Genomic DNA, 17,797 nt, shown 5'->3' with positions numbered 1-17,797 from the left:
CATGCAACAGTCACCTTTCCCCCTAGCCACTCATCCAACAGTCACCCTCTCCACCAGCCACCCATTCAACAGTCATCCTTTCCTCTGGCCACCCATCCAACAGACGCCCTTCCCAATAGACACCGGTGCAACATACGCCCCTTCCACTAGCCACCAAACCAACTTATCCTTTCCACTAGTCACCCATCCAACAAACACTTTTTCTACTAGCTACCCATCCAACAGTCAATCTTTCAACCAGCCACACATCCAACAGTTACCCTTTCCACTAGTTCCACTAGTCACCCATTCAACAGTCATCCTTTCCACTAGCTACCCATGCAACAGTCACCTTTTCCCCTAACAACCCATCCAACAGTCATCCTTTCCTCTGGCCACCCATCCAACAGACGCCCTTTCCATTAGACACCTATGCAACATACGTCCCTCCACAAGCCACCCATCCAACAAACACCTTTCCACTAGCCACCCATCCAACAGACACCTTTTCCACTAACCAACAGTCCAGCAGTCATCCTTTCCACTGGCCACCCATCCAACAGTCACTCTTTCCCCGAGCCAGCCTTTCTTTTGGCCACCCACCAAACAGACGCCCTTTCCAATAGACACCTATGCAACATACGCCCCTTCCAATAGCCACCCATCCAACAAACACCTTTCCAAAAGCCACCCACTCAACACGCACCCTTTCCACTAACCAACCCACCAGCAGTCATCCTTTCCACTGGCCACCCAACCAACAAACACTTTTTCCACTAGCCAACCGTCCAACAGTCACTCTTTCCACTAGCCACCCATCCAGCAAACACCTTTCCAATAGCCACCCACTCAACAGACACCTTTTCCACTAATCAACCCTCCAGCAGCCACCCTTTCCACTGGCCACCCACCCAACAGACGCCCTTTCCAATAGACACCTATGCAACATACGCCCATTCCACTAGCCACCAATCAAGCAGTCATCCTTTCCCCTAGCCAGCCAGCCAGCAAACAGTTTTTTCCACTAGCCACCCATTCAACAGTCACTCTTTCCACTAGCCACCCATCCAGCAAACATCTTTCCAATAGCCACCCACTCAACAGACACCTTTTCTACTAACCAACCATCCAACAGTTACCCTTTCCACAAGCCACACATACAACAGTTACCCGTTCCACTAGCCACCTATGTACCACTACTCATCAATCCAACAAGCACCCTTTACTCTGGCCACCCATCCAACGGCGCCCTTTCCACTAGACACCTATGCAACTATAAGCCCCTCCCAATCCAATAGTCACCCTTTCCCCGAGCCACCCATCCTACTGACACCTTTCCACTAACCACCCATCCAACATACATCTTTTCCACTGGCCACCCATCCAACAATCACCCTCTCAACTAGCCACCTATGTACCAAGCACCCCTTTCACTACTCACCAATCCAACAAGCACCCTTTACTCTAGTCACCCATCCTTTCATACTTTCATGCAGCCATACTTTCTCTGCACCACAAAGCCATCCTTTCCACTAGCCACCCATGGAACAAGCACCCTTTTCACTAGTCACCCATCCAAAAGACAGCCTTTAAACTAGCCACCCATAGAACAATGACCTTTTACTCTAGCCACCCATCCAACAGACATCCTTTCCACTAGCCAGCCATGGAACAAGCACCCTTTTCACTAGCCACCCGTCCAAAAGACAGCTTTCCACTCACCACCCATCCAACGGGCACAGACACAGACACACCCAATCAACAGACAAGCTTTCTAAAACCACCTCCATTAAGGGCACCCCTTATAACAACCCCTTGTCCCCATGTCCCAAGAGCATTGAGTCAGGTATGATCCTTTTCGCCAGTATCCAGTAACTAAGGCCACGCATTAGATCCCGGTCAAGCGGCATGAGAGCACAGACTCAATGAGACAGACTGATCGTAGAAGTGTTGAAATATGAACACATCTTAGTGTTATCAGCAAAGCGTCGGCTAGAGAGTTTATCCTTTTCATTTTGTTAATCCACCATTTAGTTGACTTGAAATCATCTAAATATCAACAGATACATCCATCAAAAAGAATATCGCTCTTGGGACAGTTTTATATATTCTGTTTGATTCAGGAAGATGTGACCATCGCCAAGTTCACTTTCACTACACGTAACTGAAGTAAAAAGAATCAGCACATTTTACCAGCATCTTCCATGTCTCCATTTACTCTCTCCAAAAGTATATAAAAGGTAACAAGACGAAGACCTTTCGAAAATGTTTGGCAAAGTCAACAATGAAGGAAAACCAAGTTCTATGGATAGTCAACTTCTTTATTGCAATGGGTACGACGTATCGGCGTAGGTACTAACATCGTTATCGAGTCACCACTTGCTCGATAACGATGTTAGTTCTAAAAAAACTTATAAAATGTCTTTCAATGAAAACTCAACAATGTATTCATAAATTGCATTATATTTTATGAATATTCAAACACGACGATGGTAATGGGTTCATTGAAATTTGGAATGATAAGAGCCGATTAAAAATGCCCGATGTTATTAAATGATTTATCTGCTCCAAAATCAATAACTGTTGATACATGGTACATTACTGAGTACGGCGTTAACAGTTTAGACACAACTCTAGAAAGTGACGCTGAATATGTGCAGTTTGGGACATGCCATACACTGGACTCCCTTGCAGTGGTCTTTGTAAAGAGCCATAATTTATGGCGTCTTGCTGATAAACTGATTGCATTCACTCCAGCAAATTGTGTGAAGTGAGGTAGTACCTATGGAAGATGAAACTGACAATACTGGAGGTAATTACTGCAGACAATACAGTAATTACAAAATATGGGGATAATGTCCATTTGTCACAGAGAGACGGTCACGGCAAAGCAAGGTGTTGGTGTGAATCTGAAACAGGAAGCACATGGTACATTGTCTTTGTTAACATGAAGCATATTGATATCTGTTGTATGTACTCTCAGTTAGATTCTTATATAGGTAGCAGTGAAGAACTGGAAGAAAATATTTTTATATGTATTCAAACCATATTTTTAAATGTACTAATATTACATCTGTTTGTATCATTCCTGTTAGCATCTTACCTCGACTGATGTTACTGGTGTCAATCTTGATATTACCGTGTGTCTGACCCTAATGCTACAGCCATGTCGTTTTGCTTCAGACTTAGGTTAATACCATGAGAAGAGTTAGACAAGCACTCACCGGTGCTTTTGTCGCTCTTAGAACATGGGTATAGACATCTCTGTAAACATCCAGCTCCACAGAAACCATCCCTGCACTGTCCCTCACAGTCTCCCGTGTATCTGTCACACTTCAGACACGGACACTTACATCTAGTGCTACATGTTAACCCTCTCCACCCTAACACACACACCCCTCAGTAAAGTTGATGGCTCGACCATTGGCCATTTGGGCACACCGTCCACTGAAGCAGTGTCCCAGTCAGACCCATAAAAGCCGCTGACACAGTCGGTACGTTCCGCAGGAGACTGGTCTGCTCTGCGCTGCGCCTTCCTTCTTATCCTGGAGGTGTCGTGGAGATGTACGCAAACACTTACTGTCACCTACAACATGAGAGCGAGTGAGTTAGTTGGGTCTTACGCAGCGGGGACACCAGTAATGGCGTAATCAACGAACGCTTTAACCACAAGACTACCACACACCCCTTCAACATAAGGCAGGTTAGCTAAATCACAGTATGACACGTTTCCGTTTGAATTGTGTCATATTATCAATAAAATACCTGATACTGGTAAATGTAACAGTCTGTGAAAGAATTACATGTGCAAAAAGTAGTGAAGGTTGTCCAATCAATACAGATATTGGGATAATGTGAACCTTTGTATCTAATGCCAAAATGCAGATATAAAAGTGTTAGTAATAGTTTTACACATGCAAAATAAGTGAAACCATCTTCTCTGCACTCGTAACAGGTGGATACATTATTGCATTTGTAGAGACATCCACGCAGAGTTAATTATAAGCACATTTCAGCCATATAGATGGTGTGCCTTACAGTGGTGTATCAGGAGAAACATGCACACAGCAAAGGAAAATGTTGTTAGAACGCGATGGTGTCGAACCAGACTCATTTTGTCTGGAGAAAAGAGATAACACTGCCGTGTCTTCAACCATCAAACAATGTAGTCGTTTTGACAGGATATACGTGTGCATTAACATGAAAACTTATATTGTTTTGGTATAAGGGATTTAGGGTTACGGCCCTGGTTATTGATGTCAGTTCAAATGAAATCAAACGGATTGGGCCAGTTTTACAGTATGCGTCAATCTATAACGTACTCGTTCAAAATGGCCACTGTAATCTTGTCTAAGAATCACCAGCAGTAACAACGTTGCTTTATCATAATGAATACCGTGCTCAGCACACCTTGTAGACCACTATGTCGAATATCTAAAGTCAACATAGTGCTATTGTTGTGAATTTGTGATTGTCAGTAATCGTCATACGTGTAAAAGTGCTAGATATGTACAAAGTATAATACTTTATCAGTAATATTGCCATACATGTAATGGAGCTATTGAGTATTTCTCAATGATCTTTACATGTCGTAATTATTGTTGTTGTGAATATCTTCCTTGTAACACAGTAACGCATGGTCCACTGCGCAATACCGGCATAGTAGAGGACGCTGGGTAGAAATCTATTTATCGCCTACTAATTTAACTATCGCCGGTCTACGTGATAACTTTCAGAAGCTTTGAGGTAAGTTTAGTTGATATGTTTTAAATCAGATGGTGTTCAATGAAACGTATAATCAAAAGTTATGATGGCTGAAACTCATCATGCTGTATTCCGGTTAGATGTGCCAAAGATTTAATGTCAGAAAGGACGACTATATAATCACAACCCGGTGTGCTTTTCATCATATCCTGTGTCGGAATGTTAACCATGATATCTGTCCTCACTGAATGGGGTTTTATGCAGTTAAGATCTCAGCTTCCCTGGTGAGACCGAAGTTTGCTGAAGTTCAGAAAACACTATTGATTACAAATCTCAGTCTAAATGTAGGTGGCGGTAAACAAGAGGTGTTATCAGACATCATTTGTTTACCGGAATACCTGTGTGGGGTCTATAAAGTGACAAAACCGACAGAAGATATGAGTGTGTTTGTCATCAGCTAGTTTGATTACAGACTTGTAGAGACTAATTAGAAGAAAATAGAAAGCGGTTACTCTCTGGCATTTATTAATTTTCAATGACAAATGCGACTACATGGTTTTACAATTTGATCAATTTATGTAGACCAGGTTTATTCCCACTTACATAAACACTCTTAATTTCTTAACTGCAGTTGTTGGTCTTATAATTGTAATTAATAACGCATCGAGTGTTGCCATATACAAAAAAGTATCGGCTATAATTTTCACTCTTTCAAGCTCGATAAAACCAGAAAGCTGACATTTCGGCTATTTTATAAATATACAACAACTCATAACCAACAGCAAACACACTTCGTAGCTGTAGCTCCCAATAGCACATAATTATTTTGCCAGATGAAAGGTTGTGACACTATATTGTTGTATATGTCTTCTTTAGTAACAACAACATATAAGTGTTATATATATACAGAAAGTGGCGAGAATAACGAAAATATAGTAGCATATATAAGAACCAATTTCCGAAATAATTACAGTGTCGCGAAGATCTGTATTCGTGTACTGTTCTTATTCATTGTCATTCTGCGGTTTTAAGAGATACGTTGTTCACTGACATATTCTTGCAAAACATCAACTTTTTTGTTTTTGCTTTTCTTTATTACACTCAGTGAGATACAAAATTAAAGAACATTTAGAGTAAGATACAGTATTAATTAGAACAGAAACAGCTCTATCTGATGAATCGCCTCTTATACCAAGAACCATGACTTTTAATATGTTTTGAAATATATAGAAAGACATTGTACCCACTGAGAGAATGTTCAATTTTTGTATAACATAGAAAGCAAAAGACAAAAACCAGCAACAATAATATCCAAGGTTTGCCATGTACTTCAACAGTTGATACATAAAAGGTCCTGGTTACCTGTTGATAAATAAAACTATCATAAAGAGAAGGCTATCCTAAAACTCCAATGACACAATTACCGAAACCCGTATGATGCCGTTGAAGAGTAGTTTTATATAGACGCTGGGTATTAAGGTCTGTGTGAAAGGATATTCTATATTCTATCATACTGTCACAACATAGAAATGTTGATATGTGTAACTACCGCGCTTGTTGACCAGAAACCATGCACTGACATATTCACGCACTGAAGTATTCACTATATACTTGCACGAAAAGCGTGTGTCACGCTCTGGGATATGTTAGACATTGATGAGTAGATATACCATACATTTAAATTGGTCGTGAGCTACAAAACATAGATATGTACGGTGCTGATAAATATACATTGTTGCAACATAGATCTTTCTAACATATAAGTGATATTCTTATTTCACTATGTATCATTTTATATACATTCATCAATATATGCATCTGCATGAGGTACTCTTGAGTGCTGGTACGATTGTTGGTCGCTATGCACAAAATAAGAGATATACATAGTACAGAACGTTATAACACTACTTACATTTCTTTTTATAGTTGGGCCATAGATTTATAATCCGATTATCCTGAATATAGAATACTGCAGAACATCAACTTGCTACAGTGACATCATATGTCATATTTGGATTTCACTTTCTCAGTAAAGTACAAATTCTAATACTTTTGGGGTGGAGTCCCATCCGGGATTCGAACCCGCACCTTCAGAGTCTGTCATAAATAAACACGTATGGTATAACAACTAGGTTCAGAAATGCTCTAGCAGACATTTAGATAGCTAAATGTGATTATTACACACGTATATGGTAATACTTTTGTCACCACTTGTCGAGATTGTGGCGGTTATTTTGAGAGCTTAGAACCTTAGTGTTACTGTAACCAGCCAGTAAATCTGTCTGGTCGCATGACCGCTGACACGTCACATGACATACACTGGGGCTGATATATAAAACGTTCTCGTATCACATGCATCATTTGTTTCCGACAAAAGAAGTCATCGTGTCCTAGACTCTTTTAAACACGCCCCAACAATAAGACAATGTAGTACATGACACGAATTTTTATTTACACACAAATGTTTCGCCCAATATGATGGTTTCCTCGGTTGCCTACTGTGTATCATGGGGTCGTTGTGACCCGGGTAGAGAGAGGCCCTGGGGTCGTGCTCACACAGGCAGGAAGATTGAAATGTCCCGGGATCTTAGGGACTTGGACTGGTGTACCTGAGAGGGATATACCGGTCCTGATTACCCTTGCGATCCTTCTTTAAGTAATGCTCTTTGGGGGCCACAAGCCTTCCACGCTCTGAGTATGGAGTAGCTTGTGACGCCCAAAAGGGATTGGTACAAGTTGGAGATCTGCGACACAGGTATATTAATGACTAGTTAAGAATATAGAGTAAAACAACATTTATTAAGTACGTGAACCTTGGTAGGCATGGTGTGCTATTCACGCATGTATGTACACACACACACACACACAGACACAGACACACACAGAGACACAGACACAGACACACAGACACACACACACACACACACACACACACACACATATATATATATATATATATATATTCGTTTGAGTCAAACTCTCCCCAATGAATTGCACTCTAACTCAAAAGCAAATAATTGTAAATGACTCAAACTAACACCAAAGTAAATATGAAAAACACACCAACTCTGCAGAATTTTGTTATAATTTTTGTTATAATTCAGTTAGTAAACTGAGGGGCCACAATAGCATTAAGTCGGTCTGAAGGTAGTTCCGGATTAAAATTCCATTTCAGTCAGTTAAATAATTGTAATAATTATCCATGGGAATAAAGCGGTGTCGGATACCAAACAGATAACGTGTAATATGTCTGGACATGTTAAATACTGGACGGTTAAAGATACAAACTCATTTCCACATTGCGAAATGACAATTGTCAGTGGAGGAGTTGTTTTGTAATTTTGATAAGTTGGATAAGACGGTACAAAGCCACCTTTGTGTAGTACTAAACTGCATAGCGTGTATCATCATTCAAAAACATTATTATCAGTAAACAGATGACACCAACTGAAATATGTCAATACATGTCCTTTCTGCTTTACCTGTATAATATATATAGACTTTCCGTGTGTCACGATCACAGTCATTCAATCACCAGATGATTAAACCTTTGTTCATTGACAACACTTGAAAACAGATCACCGTAGTTCTTGTGACAGTTCACATTTATCTTTTTTCCAGCAATGACGCATCACAGTCTATGCTGGACTGGTCTGATCCTTGTCTTAGTTCAAGGTACGTATTAGTTTCAAACATATACTGCATGTCGGTTCGTTTCCAACTGTGAAAGAGCCTGTATACATATCATATGTAAATGGCGTTGCACTAACAAAAGAAAGATAAAAAGAGAATAAAACTGACAATATTTTTGTCCACCCCATACTTATATGTGATATTTTTGTGCAGGAGTGTGTGCTTCATGTCCAGATGGAAAGTGTGGACAGAACTGTACATCATCTTGCAACGGTACTTGTGATAGTAGTGGCTGCGACAAGCTCACATGCCTTTGCTTTGCATGTCAAGATGGGATGTACGGAGAAAACTGTTCACTGCCTTGTCCAAGTAATTGCTACAGCGGGAAAAACCAAACCAGACTGTGTGACAGAAGTAGAGGGGCGTGTAGTGATGGGTGTGTCAAAGGTTTTTGTTCTCCCACGGCCCGCTGCAGTATCCCATGCAGAAAAAACTGTACCGATTGTGATGTTGATTGCAAGTGCACTGGATGTATAGCTGATCATTCTGGCGATTATTGCGAATGTTTTGAGACGGTCAAAAATTGTAAGTAGCAGAATCATGCACATTAAAAATAGTGTGTGGGTGGGGTGGGGACAATCAATAAACATATACACCCCGGACTGACGTTCGGTTTCAGTGTGTTCTTGTCATACCAGGTTCTAGACTGAAGAGGTGTCATTGTCGGCTGTATTGTTTTTTTCATGGATTTGGGAATATTTCGATGAAGAGTATTCTAAGACAGGGTTTATGTGGAGCGTACAATGCTTTCTTTATGGAGCTGTCTTGTTCAACATGTTATCTGGACATACCCGTTACTCACTGCCCAAAGACGTATAAATGAGTTAACCTTTCGAATTTTTCCGTATCCGGTTGACGTGAAATTGAAAGAAATTGCCGTGTTTTATCGGAATTCAGACAACGCTACAACATTAGCAACCGTGTTTACAAAATGTTAAGTATACATGAGCTTGCTGTGTAAGTTAGCATATGTACATTGAATATTATAATGATTCTGCTATTTTCTTGTGGCAAAGCATTCAACACCTCAGAATCTAATTCTGGAAACCCCAAAGTCCAGAGACTCTCTGGCAATGGATTTGAGAAAGTTCAAAATACAGTTATCATGAAATTATGATCAGAATTAAGACATGAATTTAAAGTTTTCATCCGTATTATGTATTCATGAAGACTGCATTTCGAATTTTGGTTGTCCAGAATTAAATTGCGTCATGTTATTTATATTTTCCCAGGTAATGTCACTGCGATGGCTATTATGACCATGGCAATATTCTTTGTCATGACCATTGTGGCGGTCTGGGCAGGGAAACACTACTTAGAGAAAACACCGACAAACAAAGGTAATATAAACTCCAATACTTTCATTTCAAATGGATTGTTTCCGTTAAATCCAGTTGTCACGTTTTCAATGATGCAAGTCATATCCGTGAAGAAGCATTGCAAATATGGAATTATTCACGGGTTTTGGAGAAGACAACTATTAAAATTTTTAATGCCATCAGTCTGATGAACGGAATTTGTCTTTATACATATCCACATTTAGTGCGGAGATATTTCAAGGAAACTCTGCATGAGCGCATTCAGCCGTTAACATAATTATACAAAACGACATTTATAAAAACACGAAGAGCGCGTGTGAAAGATATCAATGAAACTATTAATATTTTCAGGTTCGGATTCACCCCCAGGATCTCCGCAAATAGATCCTCGATTTGACAGATCAATCGATGTTCATTGCTTGACGGTATCTTACAAGAGTTCATTTGTTTTTGACATTTCACACCTCTGTAACGCAGCAAATTTGATTATGTGTACGTAAATTGAAATGAAGCCCTACATAAATCATAACCTGCACATGACATTGCTGATTATAGCTATTTTTCATATACAATCCAAGGTTAACCACTAAACCAGTCATTCATTAATGATTGATAATTTATGTGGACGTATAACCAGACTATGAACGTTCTTATTTCAGGGAGCTAAAGGATCAGACAGATACATACTTGCTCAGCGTAAGTTGAAATATTCAACTTTCTGCATCACCAATAACCTACTTCCTTACGTGTTTAACTTTACATATTACATATTTGGAACAGAACCTATATCAGAAATGTTTCAGATGAAGAATAGTATATATCAGGCGTCCTCCGATAATGCATCATATACTTTTATACACGTATCAATCAGTTCTTTTGATTTAAACTGGACAAATTATGCCTTTCTGTTTAGTGCCAAGCACAAAAGAACTGGATGAAAACTTTCTGAGGATGGTTTGTGATCATGACATCAAAGTGATTGTTTTCATATCTTCTAATGGACGGCCAGTGGTATGTACCATTTCAAGAAGATTGTCTTTCTTTAATGGACATTTAGTCCAGAAAACATTCCATTCAGTTATAGTGTCATAATTGCAGTGTATCGTTTAATTACCCATGCTAAATTCCAGAACTCCTGAAATAGAACTATTTGCATGCACACGCAGCCGTTGAAGTGGTAACTGTTTGTCCGCTTGTGACTCCTTTTGGATTTTTAATGTTCATATTGTTACATTAACTTCATAAATATTTCGTCCTTATATTGACATGTATATACATATACATTCTTCCATTAATCGTTTTTCAGTTTGAGAGTTATCTGAGGTTTTGGAATATTCCTGGCCGCAAAGCTGAAAGTACCATAAGAGATGACCGTTATGAACTTTGGACTTTAACGGTAAGCTAGTTCTTTATCAACTTGCTTGCTATTTCTTGTACTGATACTGAATCTGGTAGACGACACACAGTCTGAGTGAAAAACTCCAAAGAAAAAATCTGACATAATCTGGCATGGTCAAATAGCATCAGAGTTCATCAACCGGAGTTCATCACGTGGGGATATAATATTATTACAACTTTCTCCGAAGTTGTACACATATGTAAGCTCCAACAGTTTTAAGGGTTGCTCATTGTTTTTAGAATGTTTTAGAAGATCGTGCTTGACCAAACGCAACCAAAATGATTTTGACCGGTTTTATCAATCAGGAGTGTCATGATGTGCGTGGATGTCATGCAGCACGAATATTAGGCGGTGCAAAGCACGTGCAAAACATGAGTACAGCATGTGACTATAAAAGCCCAAATGATTCTCACAATTTCATCCACGATCTTTGCAAGTACTGTACACGAAAATGGGATGTCTCAACGCTGCCAATCATGAACGTTTTGCTCCTAACTGCATCAGACAGGTGGACAGATTCGGTGATGAGAGTGTTATGGTGTTGGGAGCAATCTCATACACCCACAGATCGGAACGTGTGCTTGTCCAAGGTAATCTGACGGCCAATCAATACATCGACCAGATTCTCCGTCCGCACGCCCTTCACCTTGTTGACCGTCAACGGCAGCTCTTCCAACAGGACGACGTTATAACTAGGCCCGACATAGCACGTGACACAGTGGACTACCTGGCCAATAACAACATCAGTACCATCCCCTGGCCCTCCAGATCGCAGCATCTAAATCCAAATCGAACAACTTTGGGATCAGATCGATAGACGTACGTCGACGTCTTAATTCACCACAGAACCTTCAACAGTTGTTCCAGATGCTGCAGGAGGAATGGAGAAGGATTCCACAACAAAACACCCAACGACTGATTCGATCTGTACCCAGGAGGTTTCGGGCAGTGGTAGCAGCTGGAGGTGGTCATAAACGGTACTGACTTCAACACCACCTGGTGGAAGCAGTAATGGCTGTGATGACTGTTATTCTCTTACAATATAGACAAGATAGTAATGCATTGCTCCACAATTTTTCATTCATGTATCTTTGTTTTCCGCTGATGTGCACGTCTTTGAATATCATCAAATTGTCATTGATATTTGGGTTTCTCTTTTTTGAAGAGTGTATGTTATCCTGTGAAACTTAGTATATTTGTTGTTTAACGCCTAACGCAGCAATTTTCCAGCTCTATGGCGGAGGTTTGTAAATATTGGAGTCTGGACCAGACAATCCAATGACTGACATCATGAGCATCGATCTACACAATTTGGAACCTGACCAACCGATCGCATTCGTCGCCTCTTACGACAACCATGGGTTATTGTTGACCAATTCACGGTGTGTTTATAACAATCTGTTCATGAACACCCAAAGCGATGGTATCGTCTGTACCACTGTGAAAGATAAAGGGAATGAGTTCGTGTTCCAGATCACCATTTTGCCTTTTACACACTATGGAATCAGATTACACAACAGAGATTAAAGGTCACTCACATGTACCAATATTAATATTAGTATACATGCAGTTTGAAATGACAGACCCATGAAGGTCCGTCGTAGAATAAGCCTTCAGCAACCCATGCTTCCCGTAAAAGGCAACTATGCTTGTCGTGAGAGCCGATTAAACCGATCCGGTGGTCAGGCTCGCTGACTTGGTTGACACATGTCATTGGTTCCCAATTGTGTAGATCGATGCTCATGTTGTTGATCACTGGATTGTCTGGGTCAGACTCGATTATTTACAGGCCGCCACCATATAGCTGAAATATTGCTGAGTCCGGCGTAAAACTAAACTTACTCACACACTTTGAAATGATAAAAGTACGCTATGATTCACTCCGTTTTGCTGATTAAAAGCTTTCACAGAATGGCACGAGGACGACAACTCATCTGTACCACCACTGCAAATGGTTTAACAGAGAATACTTCTGCGATTTCATGAAGGATGTCAGGAAGAACCCTGGATACCATAAAGAACCAATCGTAGTTTGTTCAAGGTAAATCGATACATACATACAAACATACGCATGTTTTACTTTTTCAAGACCAGTCAACCAGAGGCATTTACTGTTAGCAGAGACTGTGAGGTCATAGATGAAGCCCATGTTTATCAAGGAAAATATCATCCTGTAAATCATTATTGCTACTAGATCTCGTACACATTTTTAAAGGTATAATCCTACTGGTTATGAATATACAATTTATTTATGTCATGTTATTCAGATAATACAGCTACAACTTAAGTAAGTTAATATTTAAAGGAAATGGAAGCTTACATATCTATAATGTCCAGATGAACTTCGAAAGGAGCAACACTTGCCACGTTCTTGTTTTTATTTTCATTTGTAACATGTCATAATATCCCCTTACATTTTGTCAAATTTTCATTTTTACGTAAACAGAAAATTGTTTTAAAAGATTTCTGAAATAATATTTACGGTCGTCTGTTTGCCGATATCAGTGGCTAACGTATATCAGGGGCAAATAACTCCGTTTTGGAAGCGTCGTACGAATGACATGTGAGGCAATTCGTTTGATGGCGGGTATCGTTCGAAAGCTCTGAACATCAACAATATCCCTGTACCCTTGCCAAGAGTATTTTGACAGTTCCAAGAAGCTATTTTATCGGATAAATATTTGTTTCTAATGATGCTTTTCGGTCACTGTCTGCTATGAGAATAGTGATTGGTCAAAATCGTGCACGTGACTTAAGACAATCATATTACAGCAATGTATACCGTCCCCTTAAACGAAAACGAAGATAAAGGCGAAAGTAAAATCATGCTCTTCTGAACGAGTTACACAAAACATCACCACCTATATGTATATCATGGAACTTAGTGGACGTATCATGCAATGTTATGATCTGTAACAAAAACGCTTCATGTATATATATACCTTAGCATTAAACATCGTGTTCGAGCGTGAAGTTCGAGGCCACGAAAGCCGAGATGTCACTTGAATTGCATGACACGATCGGTCAAAGTTATAAGTTATAATGTACGTATGACAACTTTTTAAGTTCTGTTATTGATTTTATTCTTCAGTTCATTCAATAGTTTATAATTCTAATAATAATTCTAATACCTTGTCATTTGAAATGTACTAAGTGGTTTTTTAGACATTGTGAAAAGTGATCGATTTAACAATTAAATGTTAGTTAAGTTCCCATACTTATAAATCATTTTTTGATGTGACTACTGCCTGGCCGGCATACATACTTACGGTGTCTGGGGACTCGTGACTTACTGACAGGTTTTCAGACCTACGGTGTTGAAAGGGTTAAAGCAACTCAGGTTCCTAAAATATCAATATACTATATATGTTATTGATGTTTTAGTACATAGCATTCATAATCAATTAATTCTAAAGGCATAATTTACAATTAGTGTGTAAGAGGTCAGTCATTATATTATTGATATTAGAGTATCGTTGATGTTTCCTATCATCCATTCACTGAAAAAAGTAAACTGTTCTTTCAGCGAAGGCGAGGACTCAAGACTTGTCTTCTGCATTTTGGATTGCCTGATGGACAAAAATCCCCCAAGAGAAGGCATTGTGGAAGAACTCAACGAGTGTGTTAAACGTCTTGCATTAGAGAGGGCGGAATTGGGAAACAAAGGGGTATGTGAACTCCATTTCCATTTAAAGTGTTTTCATCGTCGGGGGAAAGGTTGAGTAGGTTAAGGCGTTTGCTAGTCATGTCGGAGACCCGGGTTTCATTCCCCACATGGGTACAATGTGTGCAGCCCATTTCTTGTGTGCCCATCCATGATATTGCTGGCTGGAATATTGCTAAAACCGGCGTAAACCTAAACTAGTCCACTTTTCCCCAGGTTGTAACATGATGACAACCGTGAATGGCGCCTTTTTTATGCTTTTCAGAAAAACAAGAAAAGGCTACGGGAGTGCTGTGAATACGTTTTACCCCCTGACAACGATGAAACCCACCAAGAGATGCAGTCGGGTGTCAACGTTGAACAGTCTTCCAAAAAGACCATTCCCCCTTTCTGCCTATTTGGTTCAATTGTATTACCTTTTCTGTTTGCTATCATAGTCTGTGCAATAATCGCCTATTACGCCTAGCAGACAACATTGTCATTGTGTGTGTACCCTTCTTTACCATGAAATGGGTTTCAAACCAGCACTAATGTCCGTTTTGAGATGGTGTGTGTGATCGAGCCTTTACATTTCGGCTCACTACAATAATCTGTCAGCACCGTACCTGTATCACCCAACATGTATCCTAATTCGGCTTTCCTCGCACTACTTCACTGATAAATTCATGTTGCTTACCATAGTCATTTGTATGTTCTTTGCGTTTGTGAATCTGAAGTCATGGCCATAATGTTTCTTTTGGACGGGATCTGTGTAGGTTCCATCCAAATCTGTACAAAGAGTTATTTTTTATTCTTATCCTCCGTCTGGTCTCATCCAGTTACATGCAGGTTATTGTTGTTTTCAGTATGGCGCTTGCTACTACATACGCTGTATGTTATAGTCACATTATCTGGAGGTAATCACTTTTAGCTTGATGTCTACTTTATGCAATGAAAAAGAAGTTGTTATTATAAAGACATATGCTTCTTCACGAACAGTGACAGTTTGGTCATGCCCATCCAAGACAAACCTTTTCCATAACCATAGTGGCATTGTGTCTGATTCCGACTTTATCATAAATTCCTGTTTATAAATGATCTTCAAATAGTGATGATACCATGTACGTGTCGTTTCCTCTATGTATAGAAGTTTGAAATTGTAACAGGATATTTTATGTGTTATGCGTTTTTATGATTATATTTTATGAAAGACGTTTTGTTTGTATATTTTTATGATATGACAATGATTACAATATACACAATGTAAAGTGCACAATAAAATGTTTTGTCCGTTTAATTTTGAGCAATTTTATTTCCTGAGAACCAGTGAATTGATAGCTGATATTGGCCAAGTGCCGTATATGTGTCCGCAACATAATGCAACGAAATAACATAGCTAAACATCAAGGATAATTGCTCGAACACCTCTCGCATACTGTGCTTCCCGATATTCATGTGTCAGATATTGTCAACAAGATTTAAGCACGTGTCACATCCTGAGCTTCACAATATTCATGTGTCGCAAATTGTTGACGCGATATTAACACGTATCATATACGGAGATGCACGATGGTGCACATAAAATAGCGCATCATGTAGTGTGGTACCTTATACACACATAGCACGCATTATGATACATGGTATACACAAGTGTCTGTAGTAATTACTTGCATGGTAAAATCACGTAATCTCTCAGTGTTACACGTTGTACCGTGTCACATACTGAACAAGCGATCAGTCGTGGGATGAATGACCCATGGGTATCATGGTAACTGCGAGAAAACTTGGAAATGCTTACCATAGCAACTGCATTGTTGCAAAGTTGTTGTTTTTCTCCAAAGCATAATCGTTACAGTAATAGTTTATATTATCTAAGTAAAACTTATGTCTGGATTTTGGATTTGCAACTGTAAAATAATCCAGCCTCTAGACAAATCCCAAAATCGTCCCATTGCCCTCCATTGCAAGATGTCAAATGGTCGGTCCCTTTTAACAAACGTCAAAGTCCCCGTTGGGTCTGATGTCGACCGCAATAAATCATCCGAATCTACAGATGACAATTTTACAAGTTGTAGGTTTATAACTGGTGGCAGCATATAGTTGTGAATCGTGGATGTAAATTATGATTGCATCAGTATTTGCATCAATGATTGTTTACTCAGGATTGGCATGCTGTAGCAGAGTCATCTGTGTGTAACGGTGTAACGGCGTTTTGCAGAGTAACAGTAGTTTCTAGTGTAACAATGTCATCTGTGTAACGGTGTTTTCTAGAGTAACAGTAGTTTCTGGTGTACCGGCGTTATCTTCTGTAACGGTGTTTTGCAGTTAACCAGTGGTTTCGGTGTAACAGTGTTACCTACTATAACGGTGTTTTACAGTGTAACAGTGTCAGCTGATGTAACGGGCTATGTTATGTAACATTTTGTCAGATGCAACAGTCTTTTCTGGTGTAATGTTGTTTTCTGGTGGAATGGTGTTTTTGGATGTGAGTGTTTTTTGTGTGTAACAGTACTAGTGTTTACTCGTGTAACAGAGTTTTTGGGTGCAACAGTGTTTCATGATGTAACAGTGTTTTCTGCTGTAACGGTGATTTTTTGCTCTTTTCTTTTCTTTTCTTTTCGTTTCTATGTAACATTGTTTTCTGGTGTAATGATGTTTAAACTGGTTGTATTTGTGATTGCAGCGGTCAAGTACTGTTGGTAATAGAAAAATGTTTTAGGCTGTTACTCTCTATCCCACTAATCACCCATTCAAGAGACACCCTTTCCACGAGCCACCCGTCCAATAGACACCCTTTCCACTAGCCACCCATCCAACAGACACTCTTTCCACTAGTCATCCATTCAATAGACACCCTTTCCACTAGCCACCCATCCAACAGTCACCCTTTCCACCAGTCACCCATGCAACAGTCACCCTTTCCACTAGTCACCCATCCAACAGTCACCCTTTCCTCTAGTCACCCATCCAACAGTCACCCTTTCCACTAGTCACCCATCCAATAGACACCCTTTCCACTAGCCACCCATCCAATAGACATCCCTTCCACCAGTCACCCAT

The 17,797-nt window shown here is 39.8% G+C and overlaps 1 protein-coding gene and 1 long non-coding RNA gene across 6 annotated transcripts; one reads left to right on the top strand and one right to left on the bottom strand.

Annotated features, from left to right (window-relative positions):
* The first annotated feature begins 2,138 nt into the window (after positions 1–2,138).
* On the top strand, positions 2,139–16,034 carry LOC137290249 (uncharacterized). 5 transcript variants are annotated; one of them, XM_067821012.1, is made up of 11 exons: positions 2,139–2,219; positions 8,305–8,358; positions 8,530–8,901; positions 9,609–9,716; positions 10,047–10,120; positions 10,355–10,391; positions 10,609–10,706; positions 11,002–11,091; positions 12,996–13,135; positions 14,621–14,762; positions 15,024–16,034. In XM_067821012.1, exons 2-11 carry the CDS (start codon positions 8,307–8,309, stop codon positions 15,222–15,224), a joined length of 1,314 nt encoding a protein of 437 aa, XP_067677113.1. In that variant the 5' UTR covers positions 2,139–2,219; positions 8,305–8,306; the 3' UTR covers positions 15,225–16,034. The 5 variants fall into 5 exon arrangements, with proteins under 5 accessions (XP_067677113.1, XP_067677111.1, XP_067677114.1 ...); XM_067821010.1 differs by lacking the exon at positions 2,139–2,219 and adding an exon at positions 4,618–4,725; XM_067821011.1 differs by lacking the exon at positions 2,139–2,219 and adding an exon at positions 7,218–7,438.
* LOC137290265 (uncharacterized) lies at positions 2,283–6,941 on the bottom strand. Its single transcript, XR_010957204.1, has 3 exons — positions 6,596–6,941; positions 3,204–3,565; positions 2,283–2,888 (listed from the first exon to the last, which is right to left on the bottom strand). It is a non-coding gene; the product is annotated as an uncharacterized lncRNA (long non-coding RNA).
* Positions 16,035–17,797: the final 1,763 nt, after the last annotated feature.

Source organism: Haliotis asinina, chromosome 7 (genome assembly GCF_037392515.1).
Source record: "Haliotis asinina isolate JCU_RB_2024 chromosome 7, JCU_Hal_asi_v2, whole genome shotgun sequence".
Taxonomy (NCBI): domain Eukaryota; kingdom Metazoa; phylum Mollusca; class Gastropoda; order Lepetellida; family Haliotidae; genus Haliotis; species Haliotis asinina.
The sequence above is the reverse complement of the archived record's forward strand: the minus strand, read 5'-3'. Positions and strand labels throughout refer to the sequence as shown.

What these genes read in the sequence shown, in the direction of transcription:
- LOC137290249 (XM_067821012.1), top strand. Translation starts at nt 8,307, where the DNA reads ATGACGCATCACAGTCTATGCTGGACTGGTCTGATCCTTGTCTTAGTT. An exon ending in TCGATGTTCATTGCTTGACG is followed by an intron (nt 10,121 to 10,354) that starts GTATCTTACAAG and finishes TTCTTATTTCAG; the next exon opens with GGAGCTAAAGGATCAGACAG. An exon ending in CCAATCGTAGTTTGTTCAAG is followed by an intron (nt 13,136 to 14,620) that starts GTAAATCGATAC and finishes CTGTTCTTTCAG; the next exon opens with CGAAGGCGAGGACTCAAGAC.